At 42.8% G+C, this 20,246-nt stretch overlaps 1 protein-coding gene across 4 annotated transcripts in view; it reads right to left on the bottom strand.

Moving 5' to 3' along the window:
- Positions 1–7,530: 7,530 nt before the first annotated feature.
- Rapgef4 (Rap guanine nucleotide exchange factor 4) overlaps positions 7,531–20,246 on the bottom strand; it is a 285,813-nt gene continuing 273,097 nt past the window's right edge. For all 4 annotated transcript variants that reach the window (XM_034494585.2, XM_034494587.2, XM_034494588.2 and 1 more), the window contains 2 exons: positions 11,742–11,796; positions 7,531–8,744 (listed from right to left, as the gene is read on the bottom strand). In XM_034494585.2, the coding sequence (XP_034350476.1) occupies positions 8,617–8,744; positions 11,742–11,796 (183 nt within the window). In that variant the 3' untranslated portion in view covers positions 7,531–8,616. The remainder of the gene's footprint in view (positions 8,745–11,741; positions 11,797–20,246) is intronic.

Raw genomic sequence — 20,246 nt, 5'->3', positions numbered from 1 at the left:
AGAACTAGCCAGCATACTCTGCCTTCTGGCCCTTCCTTTGGGTAGTAAGTCTGCATAGACTTACTAATCATGTACAGAATATCTTCCAGTGACCCTAAAGTCATCACCCTCCAAGGATGAAGGCACAGAGGTAAGTCATTGCCCTAAACCCTGTAAGTCACCTTGGATTCTAGGAAAAACAAAGCTTCCCAGGACAGAACTCCTCACACCAGCCCAGATTAGGACAATTATCTCTGATTGTGATGCACCAACCCTGAAATAGATAATCTTGCCAGAACTAGATTGCTCCCTCATATGACAACAGTAATGATAGTAACTTCATTTCAGACCACTTTGCAGGACCTAAGCTGTGACCATGATTGACAGGCCCACACCTTGATCAGGACAGTTTCATTTACATACCTCTTGTTCCTTGCCAATGTCCATCCTTTATTTAAACTGAAAAGTCCTGTTACTACCTGGCAGACTTAGAGTGACTGGATATCTTTAGCTGTTCTTTGTGATGTACACACAGCAAATTTCCTTTCTGTGTTTTTCACCATTACAGGCTTCTTTAATTGGCACATTAAATGAGCTTAGCCCATTAGACTGTAGGAGTGAGGGCTTTTGTCCTCAAGTGCTGGTTACGCTTGCTCTTTACCTACAGGCTGCAGCCTGGAATAGTGCCGGGCCTGCACTGGGCCTCCTGAGTCCTAAGCCTACCAGTTCACATTGAAGACTGTGCTTGTCAGCCTCTGTAATTACATGAGCTAATTTCATTAATGCCTCTCCTTTGAAGAAAATGTATCATAAAGAACTGGCTTGCTCTATAGTTCTGTTTCCCAGGAGAACGCTGACTAATACACACAACAAAGGACTCATGGGTAAAGTTTGTCTTTGCACTAATCCACAGCTTTCTTTATCCTTCTAAAGTTCTGGCATCTTGGGAACTGCAGAATCTATCTCCAGCACCACGCCAAGGTGTTGTGCTTTCTTACCTAGAGAAGTTCTCCCTGCTGTGAAAACAGATCTATTGTCACATGTCCACCTGGCCTAAAACATCCCAGCCCTAGCCGAGAACCGTTATTTATGCTGCATTGTCGGCCATGTCCAAGGTGTGACCACTCTGGGGGTGATGGCTGCCTCCAGCTAAGGGAACAGAAGGAAGGCGGCTGGGCATCGTCTATTTGCTCTTTAGACAACAGATGCTATGGAAACCTGACCCAGAGAATTCTGTGCTCTGTGTTTTCTTGTGTTGGGTCTCCTCTATCCCCGACTCTTCCTTGGTTAGGAAGAGCGATCCCAGAGAGACCTGCAGGATAGGACTAGGATGGCGCCAAGCAGCTTTCCTATGGTACCTCAGCCTCTGCACCTCTCTTTTCCATGTCTGGAGGGGAATGTCAGAGCCTATGAGCTTGTAGTGCCTCAGGCTCCATGGCAAAGCTTCGACTCTGATGGAAATTGCCAGAAAAAGCAAGGTTCTGGTTTCCTGGGACATCATGTCCCTGATCTTCCCTAACTGCTTGGAAAACACATGCAATAGAAGTCTAAGCAAGGCAGATGTGCACTCATGTCTGCACAGCTTTATCCTGTCAGGGTTAGTAACATCAAGCATTCATTTCTTCTCCCTCTTCTGTTCATAGACTAACACACCAAGCAACAGGATAACATAGATGGATCAAGGTCCTGAGGCTATGGTCACCATCTAAGCAGTCACGTTTTGAGGTTTGGAAACCTGTTATACTAACCCACTCTCTGTTGGTATTTTAGAGGATTACTGAGGCTGGGCATTGCATAAAGAAAGGAGGTTCGTTTAGCTTACAGGTTTGGAGGCTAAAAGTCCAAGATCAGAACCTCATCTACTCAGCCTCGGGTGAGAGCCTCATGGGGAATGACCTCATGGTAAGAGCAGATATGAGAGGGAGGTAAGGAAGAAGGTGAAGAGAAAGGGAGCCCAGGCTCTCTTGGGGTCACAGGAATGAAGCAGGGTCCCACAAGAAGTATATGCTCCAGTTACTTTACACCGAAGAAGTATATGATTCAGTTACTTTACACTGGTTTCCATCATTTCCCAACACTGTTGACCAAGCTTCCACTACGTGATCCTGTTGCCAGAAATATTTTTTAAAAAATGCGATTCACGCTACGCCAGCAGGCCCCATGGCCAGCCTGTTCTCATCTTGTGGAGACTCTCTGACTCAGAGCTATGAAATCTCTCCACTCAGCTTGCTAAGTTTCCACTGGTGGGTTGCTACTATGCCAAACCCATGCTTCAAATTCCCACAGCCTTTTGGGGTGCACTTCTTGCAAAACCACACTCTCTCTCTGGAACCCAGTTGAGCCACTGCATGAAGGAAAACATACAAACTTAGTTCAGAAACAACGGTCACTCAATCGCTGGGTGCAACAACTAGAATCCTAATCTTGTAAGCCATATTAAATCTAAATCCTCCAGTGGCAAGTCCACCAGGATTCGCCATCTAAACCGGGGGCCACTTGTAGCTACATCTTGTCCTCCCACTGTCCCTGTCCAAAAAGCCAGTATCTCTCTCCTGCACACATCCATTCTTAGCACCTGTGGTTATCTATTTAAGGTAATGCATAAGATCTAGCTGGTCAAAATTCCATCAGGAATGGAGAAGGGGCCCCGGAGACTTCATCCTTGGTGGAGAAGCTATTAGCAGTGGATGGCTGCTGTTGGAGGAAGAGTCACTCTACTTTGGGGAAGAGGGTGCTGGTAGGTTGCCCATGCTCCAGCAGATGACCTCACATCCATGTGCGGATAGACGGTACTGACAGGACTCAGGGGTTATTAATAATAACAACAAAAGGAGGACATGAACTTGGGAGGGTGACAGGGTGGGGACAGTAAGGTAGCTGGAAGGAGGTAACTGTGGGTGGATAGAATGCCTTGGCAGAGTAATGGTGAGTATAGCTGCAAATACATTGTATCGATATATGAACAAGTCAAAGAATACATAAAAATATCGTTTGACAATTAAACATAGAATTGTGAAATGACTCAGCAATTTCACCCCTAGAGTTAAACAGCTAGAGCTTGAGCAGATATTCTTATACTTACACTCATAAATTAGTATTATTCACGATAGCTAAAGGGTAGAGATAAGCCAAATGTCTGTCAATAGATAGATAAATTGACAAAATATAGTATGCACATAACATGACTGTTAATAATAAGTTAGCCTTGGGCTGGGGTTGTATCTCAGTTGGTAGAGTGTTTTCCTAGCATCCCTGAGGCCCTGGATTCAGTACTGAGCAATTCATAAACTGGGTAAGGTAACTCATGGCTACAATCCCAGTACTGGAGAGGTGGAGGTAGGAAGATCAGAAGCTCAAGGTCATCCTCAGCTACGTAGTGAGTTCAAGGCTACCCTGAGCTACATGAGACCTGTCTCACAAGGGAAAAAACAGCCTTAAAGGGGAAGAAATTTCCGTTTTGACACAACACATGATATAACGTGGATGAGCCTCAAATACATTAAACTACACAAAACAACTTAGATACAGAAGGACAGAAGGACAAGTACTGAATGACCATACTTATATGCAGCACGTGACAGGCACATACAAAGACTGAGGCAGAATGGCTGTTAGTACAGCTGTAGAAGTGGGGCTTACTGCCTGAGGGGTGTAGGGCTCCAGTCTGGGTGCCGAAAGGGTGTTGGACAGACGGTCTCAACAGTTGTCCAATGATATAAATGTATTTGATCCAGAATAACTTGGCTTCAGTGTGTGAGAACCAGCTCAGAGTTACCATGAAACCAGAGAAAGGGAAAAGAAAAGACCTAGGGTTACTCAGAATGCAATTTATTGGGAGGATTTCCTGAGAAAAGCCTGGTCAGAGGTAGCAGCAAGGTGGTACAGAGGCCTTTAGCTTAGGTCAAGGGAAGAATATATGTAATGCGCAGGTCAAAAATGACTTAGACCAAGCCAGAATGTATAATGCCTGCTTTACGTTACACTCATCTCAGAGTCAAGTGCATTCCCAGCTCCAGGATCCGGGTGTAAAATCCCATATACCACTCCAATTACTCTGGCTATTTCTGGTCTGCCGGGAAACTAAGCAGAAAACTAACTAGTGTTACTCTGGTACAGTCATGGCAGTTGCAACTCAAGATGGCTGCAGTTGTGTGGGGACGAATCCATATGGTAGAGTGGCATTAAATTGCTTACTTTCAAAAGAGTTTTAAATGGTAAGTTTTAGTTTCTTGCATTTTATCACAATGAAGTTGAACTATGTCCTACAGAAGATTTAGGTGAAGAGAGGATGTGTGAATGTAGGTGTGTTTGTTTTTCAGCTCCCCCTGACCTTCCTCTCCACCTGCACAATAATGTAACTAAGATATGGTGGGTAACACTCTCCATAAATCAAGCTGCTGTGACAGATCAGAACAAGGGATCTATCCTCTAGGGACCATCCATTCAAAGTAACACTCTATCCTTCCATGTCTGCACACCACTCAAGTAAAAAAAAAAAAAAAAAAAAGAAGGTGTGAAGGGCCAGCATTCTCTTGAGTCTTCCTTAGCTCACCAGAAAGCATATCATGGAGTATTCTTACACATGATCCCTGTGGGCACTTGAGCTTCCTAGCCCGTGCTACCAGTAACATTTCCATCTTATAGCAAACTCTCTTCCTCCTCTCTTTCAGAGCTCAGCTCAATTGTCAACTCCACTGGCCACATTCTCCTCATCTCAGGCTTTTAAATCTTCGTTTTGCATGCTAACACCATAACTTCCCTTGAATGGGTTTTTTATATGTGTCTGTCTGATTATGCAAGCGGCTCTTCTGTTTCACCCCACTCTATGGTACGCTCTGAGGAGAGAAACTCCCTGTGGCTTGTTGCAGCATTGAAACCTGAGTCTATAGAGGCCTCACAAAATACTTGAGATTTGAGGAAAAAACTTATATTTTGGCTCATGGTCAACAGTTCCAATCCAATGTCCTTTGGCCTACAGCCTGTTGGGGCACATGGTAGAGGAAGCTCCTTGCATCAGGGTTGCCAGGAAGCAAAGAGAGAGTGCTCCCAGTGACCTCACTTCCTTCCACAGGCCCTACCCGTTAAAGGCTCCCCTATGACCTCACTTCCTTCCACAGGCCCTACCCGTTAAAGGCTCCCCTATGACCTCAATTCCTTCCATAGGTTCCACCTATTAAAGGTTCCACTATCTCCCAATATCACCACGGTCTGGGGACAAGCCTTCAATGTAAAAGCACTTCAGGGACTCTCAAGATCCAAACTATAGCACATGCTAACCATCACCTGCTAAAGAATCAATGGAACCATTGAGCAAATAGAATTAATGACTGGCAATAGTTGAGTTAAAGATTTTCTCCAATCTGTAAGTCAAGGCTGCTGTGGTCTGCTCGTGCAACACTACACTGTACTATGTAAGACAGATTCAAATTACTCAGAAGCAAGATGTGTAATGCATTTTAGATCGACAACAAAAGAAAAAGCTCTTCAAGGCAGGGGCTCATTTTACCACACTGCTTCCTCTATGCTGAATTTTTATTATTAACAGAAGCACGATTTGAAACCAGAGTGACACTTCTTTTAATTTTCTCACACTGGTAGTCATTGATCAGCATTCATAGCTTGAGAGGAAATGCCACTGAATTCAGGAGGGAAATGTATTTAACCTGCATGGCGTTCAAACGCTGCTGGAAAAGCTTGGCGACTGGACACTGTGCCGGTGACCTTGCTGAGCTGTTACGTTAAACACTTAAATGTATAATTTTCTACTGGAGCTTTTGGGAAAAACATTCTCTTTCTCCCCCCGCCCATCTTTCAGCAAACCTCATTATCCTTCTTATGACCCCGTAGGCATCTCATTTTCTTTTGGCTTGTTTGCAAGTTTTAAAATATTAACTGCTTCTCCTGGTTCAGGAAAGGTTGCCAGGCTACTACTGTATACTTTTCAGAGTGCTAATTTTTTTTTTTTTTACTTCATCCTTTCTACCTTGAATAAAGGAATTTAATGTATTTATATAAAAGCACGTCATAATTAAAACCTCTTATCTTTATTTTATGTATTAATTGTTATTCTCATTTGGGAGACCAGGGTAATACACATGGGAGAGTATGTATTAATTTTTAATAATGTTGAAAGTAAATTAAAATGAGGTTAGAGTCTGTCAGTCACCGTGGAATTGGGGAATGGTGCCGGCGAGCACAGGATAGCAGCTTATCAGGACTGTAGGAATAAAGGAGAGTAAGATCAAAGCAGGGAAGAATGGACAGTCGCCCTATTAATGATCTTTATAAATTATCTAGAAATCCATAACAGTAAAACCTTTGCAGCTAATTGAGGCCTATGATATAGAGAAATATCAAACAATCATGATTATAGGGAAATTTATTCTGTGATTTAAAAAATCATTGTGTAGTAAATCCGAGGCATTATGTGTGTGTACTTAAGGGCAGATGTCAATACTGCAGGAAATACCTATTCTTTAGGGCACTGAAGTATTATATAGAGAAATACAGAAAGCCATTTACCTGGTTTAGCTTTTGGCATGGTAGGTTTTAATTGTGGGATGTTAAACAAGATTTAATTGGACTTCTCAGAACCATTAATGTATTCATGAGAACCAGACCTGCTATGCAGTGGCCTCCAAACGTATTTGAAGATGGTATCTTCCTTTTCTTATCTTCATGGTTGTATTTCTGCTGATAGAGAAATAATGTGAACTTGTCAGACTGGTACAGTCTGGAACACACTCACACTATGGAAAAAAATAGACTTACTAAACAGATACGTAGATCCATAGCATAAAGAATTTTAGGTATCTCCTTAAAGCTTTACACTCACAGATGGTGTGGAGCCGCATACACGCAGTTCCACATCCAACGCCTTTTGACATCAGCAGCATTTTTGGTGGCTAAAAGGTGATGAGAGGGGTGAAGAAAATATGGTTTACCCATCTAACACACAGGGGTCAGCCATATAGTGGAATGGACTATGACACAAGAGGTAACATGGAAGAATCACAAAGACATTGGGTTAAATGAAAGGAGGCAGACACCAAAGGCTCGTATCACATGATTCCAATTGTAGGAGGTACAGACAAAGCTCCTGGCAACAAGAGGGTTGCCTGGGGTTGGAAGGAGAGTGAGATATGAATACTAATGACTAAACCCTCCAAATAGGCACAGTCTGATGTCAGTGATAATTGTTTTACAACATCACAAACATACTAAAACTCATTAGATTACTTTGAGAGGGTGAGTTTTAGTATTAGTATATGAACCTATTTCAATTAAAACAAAACAAACCAAACAAATTCAGGTTGGGTTGTAGGTCTTGGTTGAGTTGTACTTAGCAGTCAGTCTCCAGCACACACGCAAAGTTGGGTGTGTTCTTAGTATGCATGTTGCCATAGGTTCAGTCTCTAGCATACACACACACACACACACACACACACACACACCCCACACACACCACACACACAAAATAAATGAAAAAATTCCATTACCCACAATATTGAAAGGTAACACTTCCTGTATCAAAAACACTGACAATAAAAATATTTCTTGTCAAGTATATTTAATGAAGATACTGGCTGTTATTTACAGAAGAGATATGTACATACAATTCCTATACATTAAATGTAGTCCAATTAAGAAAACAGAAAAAATGTACTCCAAAATTTCATACTGAATAAAATAAATAAAAAGGAATTATTTGGCACAATGTCTATTATGTAGCAAATAAATAACTCTATACCATTGACCGCATAACCTATTTACAATCTATCTGAAAGTGCAAAACAATTGCTGAAAATTAAGATTTTTGTAATAACATTTAAGACCAGAAAATATGCTTTGTTTTTCATCAGTAACAACAAATTTGTAGTGGAAAGGTTTTTAATGCCCAGGAAAATATTTCAATTTTGAAAAAATGTTTTGTGCATATTGTGCTCTTCTGAAACGTTACTTTCTCTCTTAATGCTGGCGATATTCAGAACCTTGGTGTTTCTTAGTGGAATTCTTATGTACGCAATCCTGATTTGTAAGTTTTTAAAAGTTACAATGTAAACATATTCTAAAGATCATTCTGAAATCACAGACCAACCAGCCATGACGTTTCATAGTGTTGTGGTGAGGTTCCATTCCATCAGAGGTAAGATTACGAAGATGGAGGGACACGATGGATAATTTGGACTTTTAGGATATCCTCAACACCCTCCCCAGACCCCAGACCCCAAATAAGGTGCTAAGTAAACAAATCAATTATATCATTGCCGGTGCATCCAAGTCAAACTTAACCATGGCACAGTCACATGCTGCAAACAGCCTGGTAAGGGATGTCGGGACCTGATGTAGCCCCCACCGAGGTTATTTCTTCACGTGAGCCTGTGGTGTCATGCCAACCATGAAGGAGGGTGACTATAATTGATGATTCCTAAGCTACGGCATGTCGGCATTAGACAAGTCAGACTGCTTCTCCAGTGTGGTTGGAAAGCGGGATGTGGACCCGAGGGGCTCTCAGGATGTGTCTCTTGCTCCTTCTGGAGAATTCTCTAGTAGCAATGCAGTCAGTAGTAGCATACACAGCATCTTTTGAAAAAGTGTGGACCAAAGACAAAACATCACACTGGGCACTTCAGATGTCTATGGCCTGCGAGGCTCTAATCTGTGTGACATCTGTGATAAAGTTCTCTGGTTGTCAATCACATTTAATTGCCGTACATAACTCCGGACATCCTGATGGTTCTTGTTAGCCTGAGCTGCATCTGGATCTGTTAAAAGAATAGCAGGTGAGTTGGCATTGCGTAATATCTGCATGTAAGATGGGGCCTTATCCCCACCCCCCCCGGCTTATTACATTTATCACAGATTCCCTGGGTTCTGTCAAGACCTTTCCACACACAATTCACTAGAATACTTCGACTTGGTTGGTCCATCTACTTCCTTCTACCCTCCAATTTTCTTTTCTTCCCTGGAATCATTTCTTTTGATCATTTTCCTTAGCACTGCACGCACGCACACACACACACACACACACACACACACACACACACACACCACCAAATAAAAAGGGAAGCATCTGTCTGATGGCCCTGGTGACAGATGAAAATTGTTTTCCCTTCCCTGCTCACCTCTGTGTCTCACACTCTGTCTCCACCTCCTTTGATCCAGATGAGGACTAATGTCAAAGATGGAGTTTCATTAGCAACTCGGAAAAGCACTTAACATCGTGACTGATCTAAAGCCAGCCAGTAGGCATCAGCCTCATAGGTCCTCTTTGCCTGCATACATATACAGCGCCACCCAGGCTGTATGCCCCTAGGCACAGCTTGAATTGGGGTACAGATATCTTCTGGCTGATTGGTGACTTCTGTTAAACTTTTCTTCTCTGACATGACTTGCTCTGAAAGTCCTCTGACTGTTTTATTTTATCTGTGTATGTGAGTACCTGGGCTATCGACGAGATATGTGGATTTATTCAAACCAGGACTCCAAGAAAATCTAATGTGCATAGTTCCTATACACAGTATCTATGAGAAGGAGGAAGGCCAGATTCAATACCAAAGTGGGAAACTGGCAGCACAGTACCTTGGGAAGTGGCGACCGAGCTCCTGACCGCCATCTCCATGTAAGGATCTGTCCAGAGTGGCCGGCCGGACCTTCCCTTTGCTTCTGGTTGTTCGTTTCTACCTTTTTTTTCTATCTTTTTAAAACATGGAATCTACATTTCTCCCCTGTAAATTTCTCCAAGTTTTAAATCGAGACTTTCCATACAAAGAAGGAAATGTTTCTACATATCCAGCCCTCTGCTGCAGTCCATGGGTCACTCACTCTCCCGGGGATCACTCTCATCTCTAGTAGTACATAGGAGTGGCCAAGCTGGAGTCTGGACTCTGGACCAGAGTTCTTCCCTCCCGCCCCTATGCTGCTTTCTGGAGTCCGGTTGCTCCTGCTCGCTCCACCCACTACTCTACAAGACAATTAAAACGCCAGCCATTTGAGTAAAGGGTTGGAGGAAAGTGAAGCAGGTCTGAGTACAGAAAGCAGAGACAAGCTACAAAGGCCCCTGCTTGCTGTGAGAAGAAACTCATCAGTATAATTATCACATATAAATAATACCACAGTGAACCACGGAACACATTGTGCTTCATTTCCTCCGCTTCCCACTGGCAGTGTACTGTGCCTGTACAATATACTGTAATTACATTGTACATAGCCCCACGATGTTTATGAATCTATCCTATAGCTTCATCTATAGACTGTTGACTTCAGAGCCCAGCAGCTGTTGTTTACCAGCACTTGCTGATAAGTTCAACAAATGCAGTGGAAAAAAAAAAACGTAAAACCCCCTCACTTCTCCCAAAGATGTGGAAGAATGTTGAATTTACTGTCAAAGAGGCTGGCGAAACAAAGCTGATTCTATTACTACTCCTGTTTGGTTCTGGGGCCTCCCTGAGAACCCTTCTCGAGGTTCTGAGCCCTCTTCGGCACACAGGATTTTTTGCATGTAATTTCGAGAACCTCTTGAAATTCCCTGAAGGGCCATAGATTCTGCTTTATAAAGCTTGTTGTAACTGGTACTGTTTCACCTCGTTTTCCAGCTGATTTATGGCTTTGTCTTTTACACACATAGCACATTACTATAGAAAAAGATATGAGACACTTGAATTCTGGCAGAATCCACGTAGAAAGGGTCGGTGACATGTTCTCATTTCTGGAAGCGCGAGTGCATGTTTTTTTGAATTAACTTTTACAGCTCTTCTCACTCTCTAAGCCAAAACTACTTTCTCTGATTGTTTTTTCTCTTGAACATTAAAAAGAGGAGGAGGAGAAAGAGGAGGAGGAAGAAGAAGAGGAGGAGGGAGTGGTCCTGGCATTCTGTTACCAAGCTCTGGCTTTGGGCCAGAGCTACACTACAATGAGTATACCACTGTGATTATTAAAACAAGAACCTGTCAGTCTCTCCTGGAGAGGGCGGCGAGGTAGGCTGCTGTCACATCTGTGTCATCTTACCGATGTCAGTTCTCCAAAATGACTCACATACCGACATTAGCACAAAACCTCCGAAGGTTCACCTGCTCTCTCCCAAACCAGACTGGAGGCTCAAAGCTCTGGTCCTTATCCCAAGTTCTAGGCCTGGGGAGATGGCAGCACTGATCCAACATGCCCAGCTGGTGTTATGAGGAAACCTAGTTCCCAACAGGTTAAAATGGCTGTTTGTCAATAGTAATATTTTATACATGTGAAGACAGCACGGGTGTTTACAACACACACCCAACATTTAAAAGAGCCCCTGGGACTACTGGGAGTAATGGAATGTAGAATCCTACCATAGGACTCTCTGCAAATGTAAATATTCATGCATACTCAAGAGACAATAAATATTGCCTTATAAATGACAGTACTGACCCACCGAGGGCTGCTGGGCTTCTTAGCATCGTGCATGAGCCCCACTGGGAGCAGCTTGGAGGCAGGTTTATGTGGGCCTCTACTACCTACCTGTTCTAGCTACACTGAGATGAGCGAACGGATTTCCTTCAGATTCACTTATTAAGACGATGTTCTGACCCTATTTTCTAGAGTTACAATGCAAATGTAGCCCAGCCTTACAAGAGCAGAACAAAGTTCTTAAACCCAGGGCACACATGGTTTTCATGGCCCAAGCTGTGTCAAATGCTGTCCAGACTCCTAGAGTGTCTTGGAAATCTCATTAAAAAGGACTTAATCACCGCTATGTCCATGATGGCATGCAGTAACTCAGAACTTACTGAAGGGCTGGCTCCGGTAGTACCGCACTGTTCTGGCAGTATTTGCGATCATGCGCTGTAAGGGATTAAAAAAGAAAAGGGAAATACAAGTCAGTCAGTTTAGTGTATAATCCCCTAAGCTGGGGGGTCGGGGTGGGGGAAGCATTATGTATGCCAGCAAGACTTGGTATCACAGGAAACAGCATGCTCTGGAATGTTGAAGTCCGCTGGTTGATGTGTAAACCTGCACAATGACATTTCGGGGCATCCTAACTCGAAGCATTTGCAGGTAACGAATATTCATGACTTCGTGACACAGGCCTTTGTCTCATTGTGTGCTTGCTCCTCCAATGGTGAAGACGCATCTCTGACACTGTGCTTTGATGCTGGGAAGCCATGCCCACCATCCTTTGAAACTGTCTTGGATCTGAAGGAGGGTTAGCTTTCAAGTTTCTCCTAGTTAACAGGACCCAGCAGTGAGGTGGTAGATTCCACTGACTGAGTGGGAAGTCAGGATATTCTCCTTGAACTGTTGCTGCCACACTAGGCTTCCCTGACCATTTTTACTGTCAGCAAAAGTAAGAGTTTCAATCCAAATTCTGCTTTCCTCCTTTCTTTCCTTTTACCTCCTAATTTATAACACGGATACAGTAGCAGTGTAGGAAATCAAAATGATAAGAATGAAGTAAAAGCCGGGTAGGTAGTAACTCAAGGGGTAAACTCATTACTATTTTGGCACATTGCCTCCTGAATATATATACTCACACACACATATACATACAAACGTATATACATATATGTATATATCAGATAAAAATACAAAATAAAATTATTAAATATATGTACACACAAATATATATACATATAGTTATATGTTATACATACATATGTATATATAGTTATATATATGTATATATGTATATATACATATACATATATATATAGTTTAGCTTTCATTTTCAAAACAGGGTTTCTCTGTATAGCCTTGGCTGTCCTGGAACTCACTCTTTAGACCAACCTGGCCTTTAGTTCAGAAATCTGTCTGCCTCAGCCTCCTGAATGCTGGGATTAAAGGCATGCTGTCAGGCTAGCCTTCTAATATCTTAAAAATAAACATGTAGATGCATTTTTAAAAGTTAAGCCATACTTTATGTATGCTTTGGTTTTGGTTTTCACTTTCACGTTACCCTGTGGTTATTTTCCGTGCCACTTACATTTTAAACAGTCTTAAAACAGATTACAACTCACTTAGCCTATGTTAATTTTGTCACTAAGCAATCTTAATTTCTTAAGTATTGGTTGCAATAAAAATTTAAGAGTGTGTGTGTGTGTCTGTGTGTGTGTGTGTGCATTTGTGTGCATGTGTGCATGTGTGTGTATGTACCTGTGAGTATGTGCGTGTGTGTGTGTGTGTGTGTGTGTGTGTGTGTGTGTGTGTGTGTTGAATACTGACACAGAAGAAGCAGGGAAGGGCTGGGCAGTGTGGCTTCGTGGGAAAGCACTTGCTGAACATCTGAGAGGCCCATGGTTCAGTCTCAAGTACTGAAAGGGCAAGGACACCCCACCATGCGGGCTCAGACTCTCAGGAAAGGCACTGATGAGGCCCAAGCACTGTTCGTTCACCAGGATGTCTGGTTTTCACCTGTGGTACTTCAGCAGCAGCTTGACTTTGAGGACCCTACCTATGTTTCTGGACTTTGTTTTTCAGCTTCTGAAAGAAATCCTGCATAGATCCTGGATGAATAGTCTAATCAGCAGAAAAATTGAAAAGGCTCTACACAGGAAAAGATACTCCCAGATTTCTATGGAGCGATGCAAACCCAGTACCTGCTTTTCTCTCTCATAGGCCCTTGGTTTACCAAAGTGTAAGAAAATGACTTGAAGAAAAGCTTGCCATGTAAAAACAAAATGACAGAAGAGTCAGGGCCTTACACATGTATGTGCACAAGCATCAGGGTCTTACACATGTATGTAAGTACACAGCATCACAACGTGAGCTGATCGCTTCCGATTGGAACGTTCTGACAAATGAAGGTAGCGCATGTCTGCATGAGATGCTTTCTCACACACGAAGAGGCAATTGGAAAAGTTGTTCAAACTTCACTTTCAGTAAAGGGTCCCCCAAACCAGCAGGACTGTTGATCAGCATGAGAAATATGTGATGAACACCTCCAAGAAAACTCAGTGCACAATGTATAATTAGCCTCTGATATATGGAGCCCCGGAATAAACAGTAACTATGATAATCTCCCTGCTAATTTACTTTATGCTGTTTTTTCCCTCCTTTAAAGGCTTTGCATCGGAAGGGCACAAGTATGTTCCATGTAGAATTATTGTAATTCTTCAGATATTGAATGGAATGTAATTACTGGAAACCCCACGGAACGCTGCCAGTGTGCCCCTCTGAAGAATAATAAAACAATTAGCATAGGTCAGAAACCTCTTCCTATACCATTTTGTAGAGAGTAATTGTTCTGCTTTTTAGTTTTGAAAGATAAAACATTTCATTCTGACTTTGGTTTTAGACTACTCTTTATAACTATCCTCTGAGGCTTCATAATTTTTTTTTTTTTAGCTCATTATGTAGTTTAAAATGTGAGAACAATTGTTCAAATCTGTAATTTCTAGCCCTGAAGTTCATTTTACCTTTCTAAATCTTTGATTAATTTTAACAATGGTTTTAATTTTGACGTATCCTTTTAATTGCATTGCCAAGATAACTTCAGCTTAACTTACATCCAAATTGGGCTTTATAAGGAGGTCCGTTCTTCCCTTTGTGAGGTCCAGACAATGTTTAATGGCGTGAACTCGGTGATGGTAAGTGAAACCCCGCTATCATCGCTAGCCAATATCTGCCTGTAGAATATTTTCAGGAGGCCACAAAGGGGGGGGGCCTAACATGATATTTTATCTCCAATCTCTTTTGCTCCCATTGACACATGCAATATTTAATGTTTGTGAGTCTTCAGAAATCCCCACCCCCAACCATTTCGAGTCTATAGCACCTTCTATAGGCTGCCCATAAGCCAGTGGGTGTGGCTTGACCACACCCAGAAGCAGGAACAGACTGTTTCTAAAGTCTGCCTTCGTAGTTGTAAACATTTCTGATGTAGAATTGTGTTGCTTATTTGGTGTCAAAGTCTTTCTCCTTTACCTTTTGCCCACTGAGCTCTGGAATATTAACAAACACATTAGGTTAGTTCCTCAGACACATAGAAATCCCACCTTCGGTCTTCTCTGACGCATCCTAAATAGCCCCAATTTATCCTGAAGTCTCTTACAGGACAATTTAGCTTCTCCTGGCCAGTTTCTAGCTTGACATCTTAGAGTACAGAGAAATCACTTTCCCTCTTTCTTGATCTGGCTGAGTTATACATCTAAGTCATAATTTGAATAAAATTATGTAACTGACATCTGTCAAGCTTCAGAGAATGAAAGTTTGCCACCCAGTTCACTGGGCTGCCATCAGGACGCAGCTCTTGGCTCTGCAAATGTGCAGGTTGATTTTGGGGGACCAAGGTGAAGGACTTTACATCTATCTTCACTAAGACACAGCTAGGCAGCCTTTCTGTCTCCTGTGTTTCACAGCTGTCACCCCATGTGGCATCTTCAGTGGCAGATATGATTATTCATTGTTGAGCTCAGCTGAGGTTGGCCGAAACTAAAGTTAAAGACACATGGGTTTCATTATCCAACTGTCACAATGGGGAGAGGGAGCAAAAAATTACACCCTAGGCTTAGAAGTCTTGCCAAAGCAGGTTGGCCTGCCTTGAGCCGGCCAGGCAACTCTGTAATGCCAAGCTGAGGGGGGAGGCTAATTACTCCAGAGCAGAATGTCTCACCTCTCTTTTCCACCTCATCCCCTCCCCCATCCAGCAAAGTTGAGGGTTATGACTCCTATTAATGTCCAAAGTGATTGGTAATTTGGTGAGTGTGAGGAGAACACACCCCCTCAGAAGGGGCTCCAAGTTGGTGGGGTGCACAGACTGAAACCCTTTGTCACATCTGAAATGATTCTTTTGTGGGACTGGTTCTAAGTACCGGCCTTCACAGCTTGTTTGCACACTTAGCACCTTGTTTGTACAGGGCTGAGAGATGGAGCCAGCTGAGGCTGAGGGATTCTCCTCAGAATGGTGAGCATTTGCAGAAGAGCCCATCAAAAAAAAAAAAAAAGAAAAAAAAAAAAGAAAGAAGGAAGGAAAGAAAGAAAAGGAAGGAAGGAAGGAAGGAAAGAAGGAAAGAAGGAAGGAAAGAAGAGAGAGCAAGAGAGGGAGAGAGAGAGAGAGAGAGAGAGAGAGAGAGAGAGAGAGAGAACCTGAAACACTCAGTAACCACACCTGGCCATTTATTTCTCTTTATAACTGAAGGCAGACACTCAGAAACACATCTCCTTCTTGAGGCCTCAGTGAACACTATGGAGACCAACTGTGCCTGTGCTTCACCTCCGAGGTTACAAACCTGACTCAAATGTTCCTCAAGTTCTGGGGTAGATGTTTATCTTTGGGTTCAGTACGGTGTGCGGAGTCTTGTTCAAGGTCTTGGCCTTACGAGTTTACTGACCTTTGGGCTTGCCTTTTAGGAATAGGCTTACCTAACCAAGTGTTTCCACTCACATCTCCACACCCGTGGGCACCTGGCGCTATCTGCCAGGCCGTTATGCTCTCTAGTTTTCCCCAGTTTGCTCATACTGACTCTTGTCCTCGCCCAAGCTGCCGATTCCCTGTGTTGCCGAAGAGGTACAGGTGTTATGTGACTAGTGTTCAAAGTTCAGACTAGCAGGCCTCTGAAGACGTACAGGCTTATGTGTCTAGTGTTCAAAGTTCAGACTAGCAGGCCTCCAGGCAAGGCCAGATGACACAATTAGTCAGCTTCCTGGGGGTTTAGGCTGTGTTTGTTTGTTTGTTTGTTTGTTTTTTGGCTCCCCAGCTAAGAGCACCCCAGTGAGGAGCAGCTCCCAGGAATTACACCTCTTCTAACAAGTGTCTGTCTGTTAGAGGAGTTTTTTTTGCTTCTCCTTCTGCTGACCTCTAAGATCTTGAGCCTTCTAATTCTTTTGATTTTGATTTTCAAGTAAGAACTTGCTATACAATCCAGGCTGGCCTTGAACGCATGACCCTCCAGTGCCAAGATTACAGGCATGTGTCACAATCAGCACCAGTGCTGCTCCTGTTTGCCAGGCTCTCTTTTCTCTTCTGCCACTTTTGTTTCTATGCTTTGAATCTCTCTGTGTCTCTATGTTTATCCAGTATAGACCCTCTGTCAATCCTTTGAAGCCTAGCATGTATAAAACCCTATTTACAATGGTAATAATTTCATTCAGACTGCCATATCTTCAGGACAAGAAACTTTTTACCCCCTTAAGAAGGTGCAGAAATATATAGTCTTTCTTCTTCAAAGATTATACCCATGGTATAAAACCACAGGATATGTGCAACAAGGCCCAACTTCCTGGAACTCAGCTGATCTTCACTGTAATCCTTCCTGAAGAAGCCTGAGCTCTGTTTCCAGTGGTGGATCTTTATGTCCATAGGGTTTGTGACAGACAGACACACATCCAACATCCACAACATCCACAGTCTATTGTACATAGGATAGGAGAGGATAGGACGCTCATGGGGTGCCACAGTTCAGACACATGTGGAGTATAGTGTGCATCTCCACACAGAAGGACACTGAAGGACAGAGTACCATGAGGTGGGGAAGGGAAAGAAGAATGCCCATTCAGGAACAGAAAGCTAAGTTAAGACACCATCCCAAGATGAATTTCGGTTTTGCAAAATGCTACACAACACCCTCATTAACACAATTTCTAACAAATAGAAAATGCTTCTGTATGTCACAAAATCCTTGAATGCCCTTCCTCATCTAGTCTAGCACTGGAACATCACTGGGTTATCCTTCTATTTAATGGCTATTTCTTGCATACTTGGAATATACCACACACATTTATGGATGGTGTTCGTGAAATTTCAGGGGCCCTGGTCTATGACCCTCACCTTCTAGTGAGAAGGACGGATGTGGAAAATCAAAGATGACCGTCTCAGATCATAAGAGCTGCTCTAAAGGCTGGATCACGAGGTAGAATGCTCACTGTGAATGAGCACAAGCCTGAGGCAGGAAGAGGAGCCAGGTACAGGAAAACTGGGGAAATAACACTCTCAGGCAAAGGACCCAAGGCTGGTATGGAAAGAATGAGGATGGCTTTGCCAACCTGGGCTATCTACAGAGCTGAAGTCTGCAACAAAGCTTGATGGGTCCCTAGGGCAGCACGGCTGGATCTTACCATGCGATTGTATATAATATGGTTTTATCTGCCGCTGACACGGCTGCAGGGACCTCCTACCATTAGTTTCTTTGGTGCATGTCTTTACTACTCTCATGGCCTTCATTTTAATAACTTCTGTTGTCTTTTGTTAATATTTAATACTCCAAGTGTTTATAGCTCACCTTTACGACAGCATATATCTTGAAGGACCAGGGCTACTTTGTTAGGCATCTTTTTATTTCCTAGTGAAATCCTTTGCCTGGGCACTCTCATCCATTCTGTTGCTTTGAAGCACGCTCTTTAGGAAAATGTGCATTTGCCTTTGTCTGTGAAGTCTGTATAAAGTGTAAATCTCCACAGTATTCCTATAGATTTCCTTTGGATTGAAAAGGTCTTGGGGACTAGGCAGATTTGAACATTTAGTTTTTTACCTAAAGATTCTTTTTCCATAGCTCCAAGTAACAAAACCAATGTTCCACACGAACCTTTTAGGATATTACTGGTGTTAGAGGCCACATTGTTGTAAGTGATATAATGGCATGCCTAGAAATGCCGAACAGAAAGGATTCAAAACATTGCTCTTTTTAAATAAGCTTCAGTTTGTGTTTCCAGAAGTTTCTAGAAGTTTCTTCCATACTTTTCATTCCAGAAAAAAAAATGACTACTTCAAAATCTTATTCTTAAGTAAATATATCTAAATATGGCTATGACTGAAATAGAACCAGCTTCATGGTACAGCAGCCGCTGTACCTATCAGCTTGCTTTTTGCAGCCTGGGATAGTGGCAGCCGGCCAGCATGTTATCCTCTAATCCACTGCTAGTCTACCTTCTGAGTGTTATAAATATTCATACATGCCATAGAAAGCTATAAAGGGCTTTATTCAAACATTTTTTTTGAATACCCCTTTATGTTTCCCCCAAAAGAAAGAATGCCTGAAAAAAAATTTTTTTTTTGCATAAGGATAAGAATGTGAGTTCTCTTTTGTTCATACTCAAAAATCCTGAAAACCAATAAGCAGTAAATTCTCTAATCCTCATTTCATACCTCAATGGTGAAGACATTGAAAATACAAACAAACAAACAAACAAACAGCATTGGCATGCTGGCTCACTGTGCCTTTGGGAGGCCAGCACCACAGAAAGGCATTGGTGTCCCTGGATGCCCTTGGTGACTTCTGCCCCTGCCAGGGGCTCCCACTGGGGACAGAGCCCAGCAGGTACACACACACACACACACACACACACACACACACACACACACAGACTGCTGACTCTCTCGCACCTGGTTCTTGTTGATGAATGCCTGACAAGAACCTGGAGAAGACAACACATCCTTCTCTAAGACACTTAGGGCTAACTGTAGGTGGGGGTGACAATAATGGTGTGGGCTGGCTGGTGGGAGAAAATGCTGGAAAGCTAGCCAGCACTGATCGACCAGTGTTGACTGATAATGCCATATTGATCAGTCAGGTTTAGAAAGCCAATCAAATCGATTTTGATTTGAAATCCTACTTAATTTTTCTACTAACATCTAACTCGTGGAAAGTCGTTTCTGAAATCGACCTGTCTGGTAATATGATTTATCAAATAAAATAAAGCTTAGGAAGCTGCTAACACAGAGTAGTTCCCTCAAATCTCCCTCTCCCTCTTTTGCATAGCAACAGAACCCTTGATTTTTAGTGAGATGCACTAACACCCCGAATGAGGGCTGCATTTTCTAGCCTTTCTTTCATGCAGTTAGATTTCTAGCCACTTAAAGGTGATGGAGGCGGTGAGTGAGCTTCTTCTCTGTCCTTAAAGGGAAAAGCATTTCTCTACCCATCCCTTTCCCCTCTTCACAGCTGCATGTGGATGTGATGATGGACCAGCATGGACCATGTGAAACCGGAAGAGAGCTGAAGCCAGGAACTTTGATGTTCCTCAGAGTGGAGCTACTATGCTCGCTTGAGACTTTGAAGTGAAAAAAAATAAACTCTCTGTGTTTCTAAATGATCATAATGATGGTTCAACCCATCGTTGATTTAGGCTTGTATGTCATAGCTACAATGCTAGCTTAACCATTCATTGGCTATTAAACAAACCTGGCCACCCAGAGGGCAGAACAGTTAGGCCCTCCTTGCTGACTGCCTAGCAGGGAGGAGTTCACTGCTGTGGCTCCAAGGTACAGACATGAGAGGACATGGCTCTAGAAACTCAGAGATAACCCTCAGCCTCTGTATCAGATGGCTGGCACAGTGTATAGTACTATTCTTGCTTGCTCT

The sequence above is a fragment of the Arvicanthis niloticus genome, chromosome 2, assembly GCF_011762505.2.
Source record: "Arvicanthis niloticus isolate mArvNil1 chromosome 2, mArvNil1.pat.X, whole genome shotgun sequence".
Classification (NCBI taxonomy): Eukaryota; Metazoa; Chordata; class Mammalia; order Rodentia; family Muridae; genus Arvicanthis; species Arvicanthis niloticus.
This window is presented reverse-complemented; position numbering and strand designations above follow the sequence as displayed.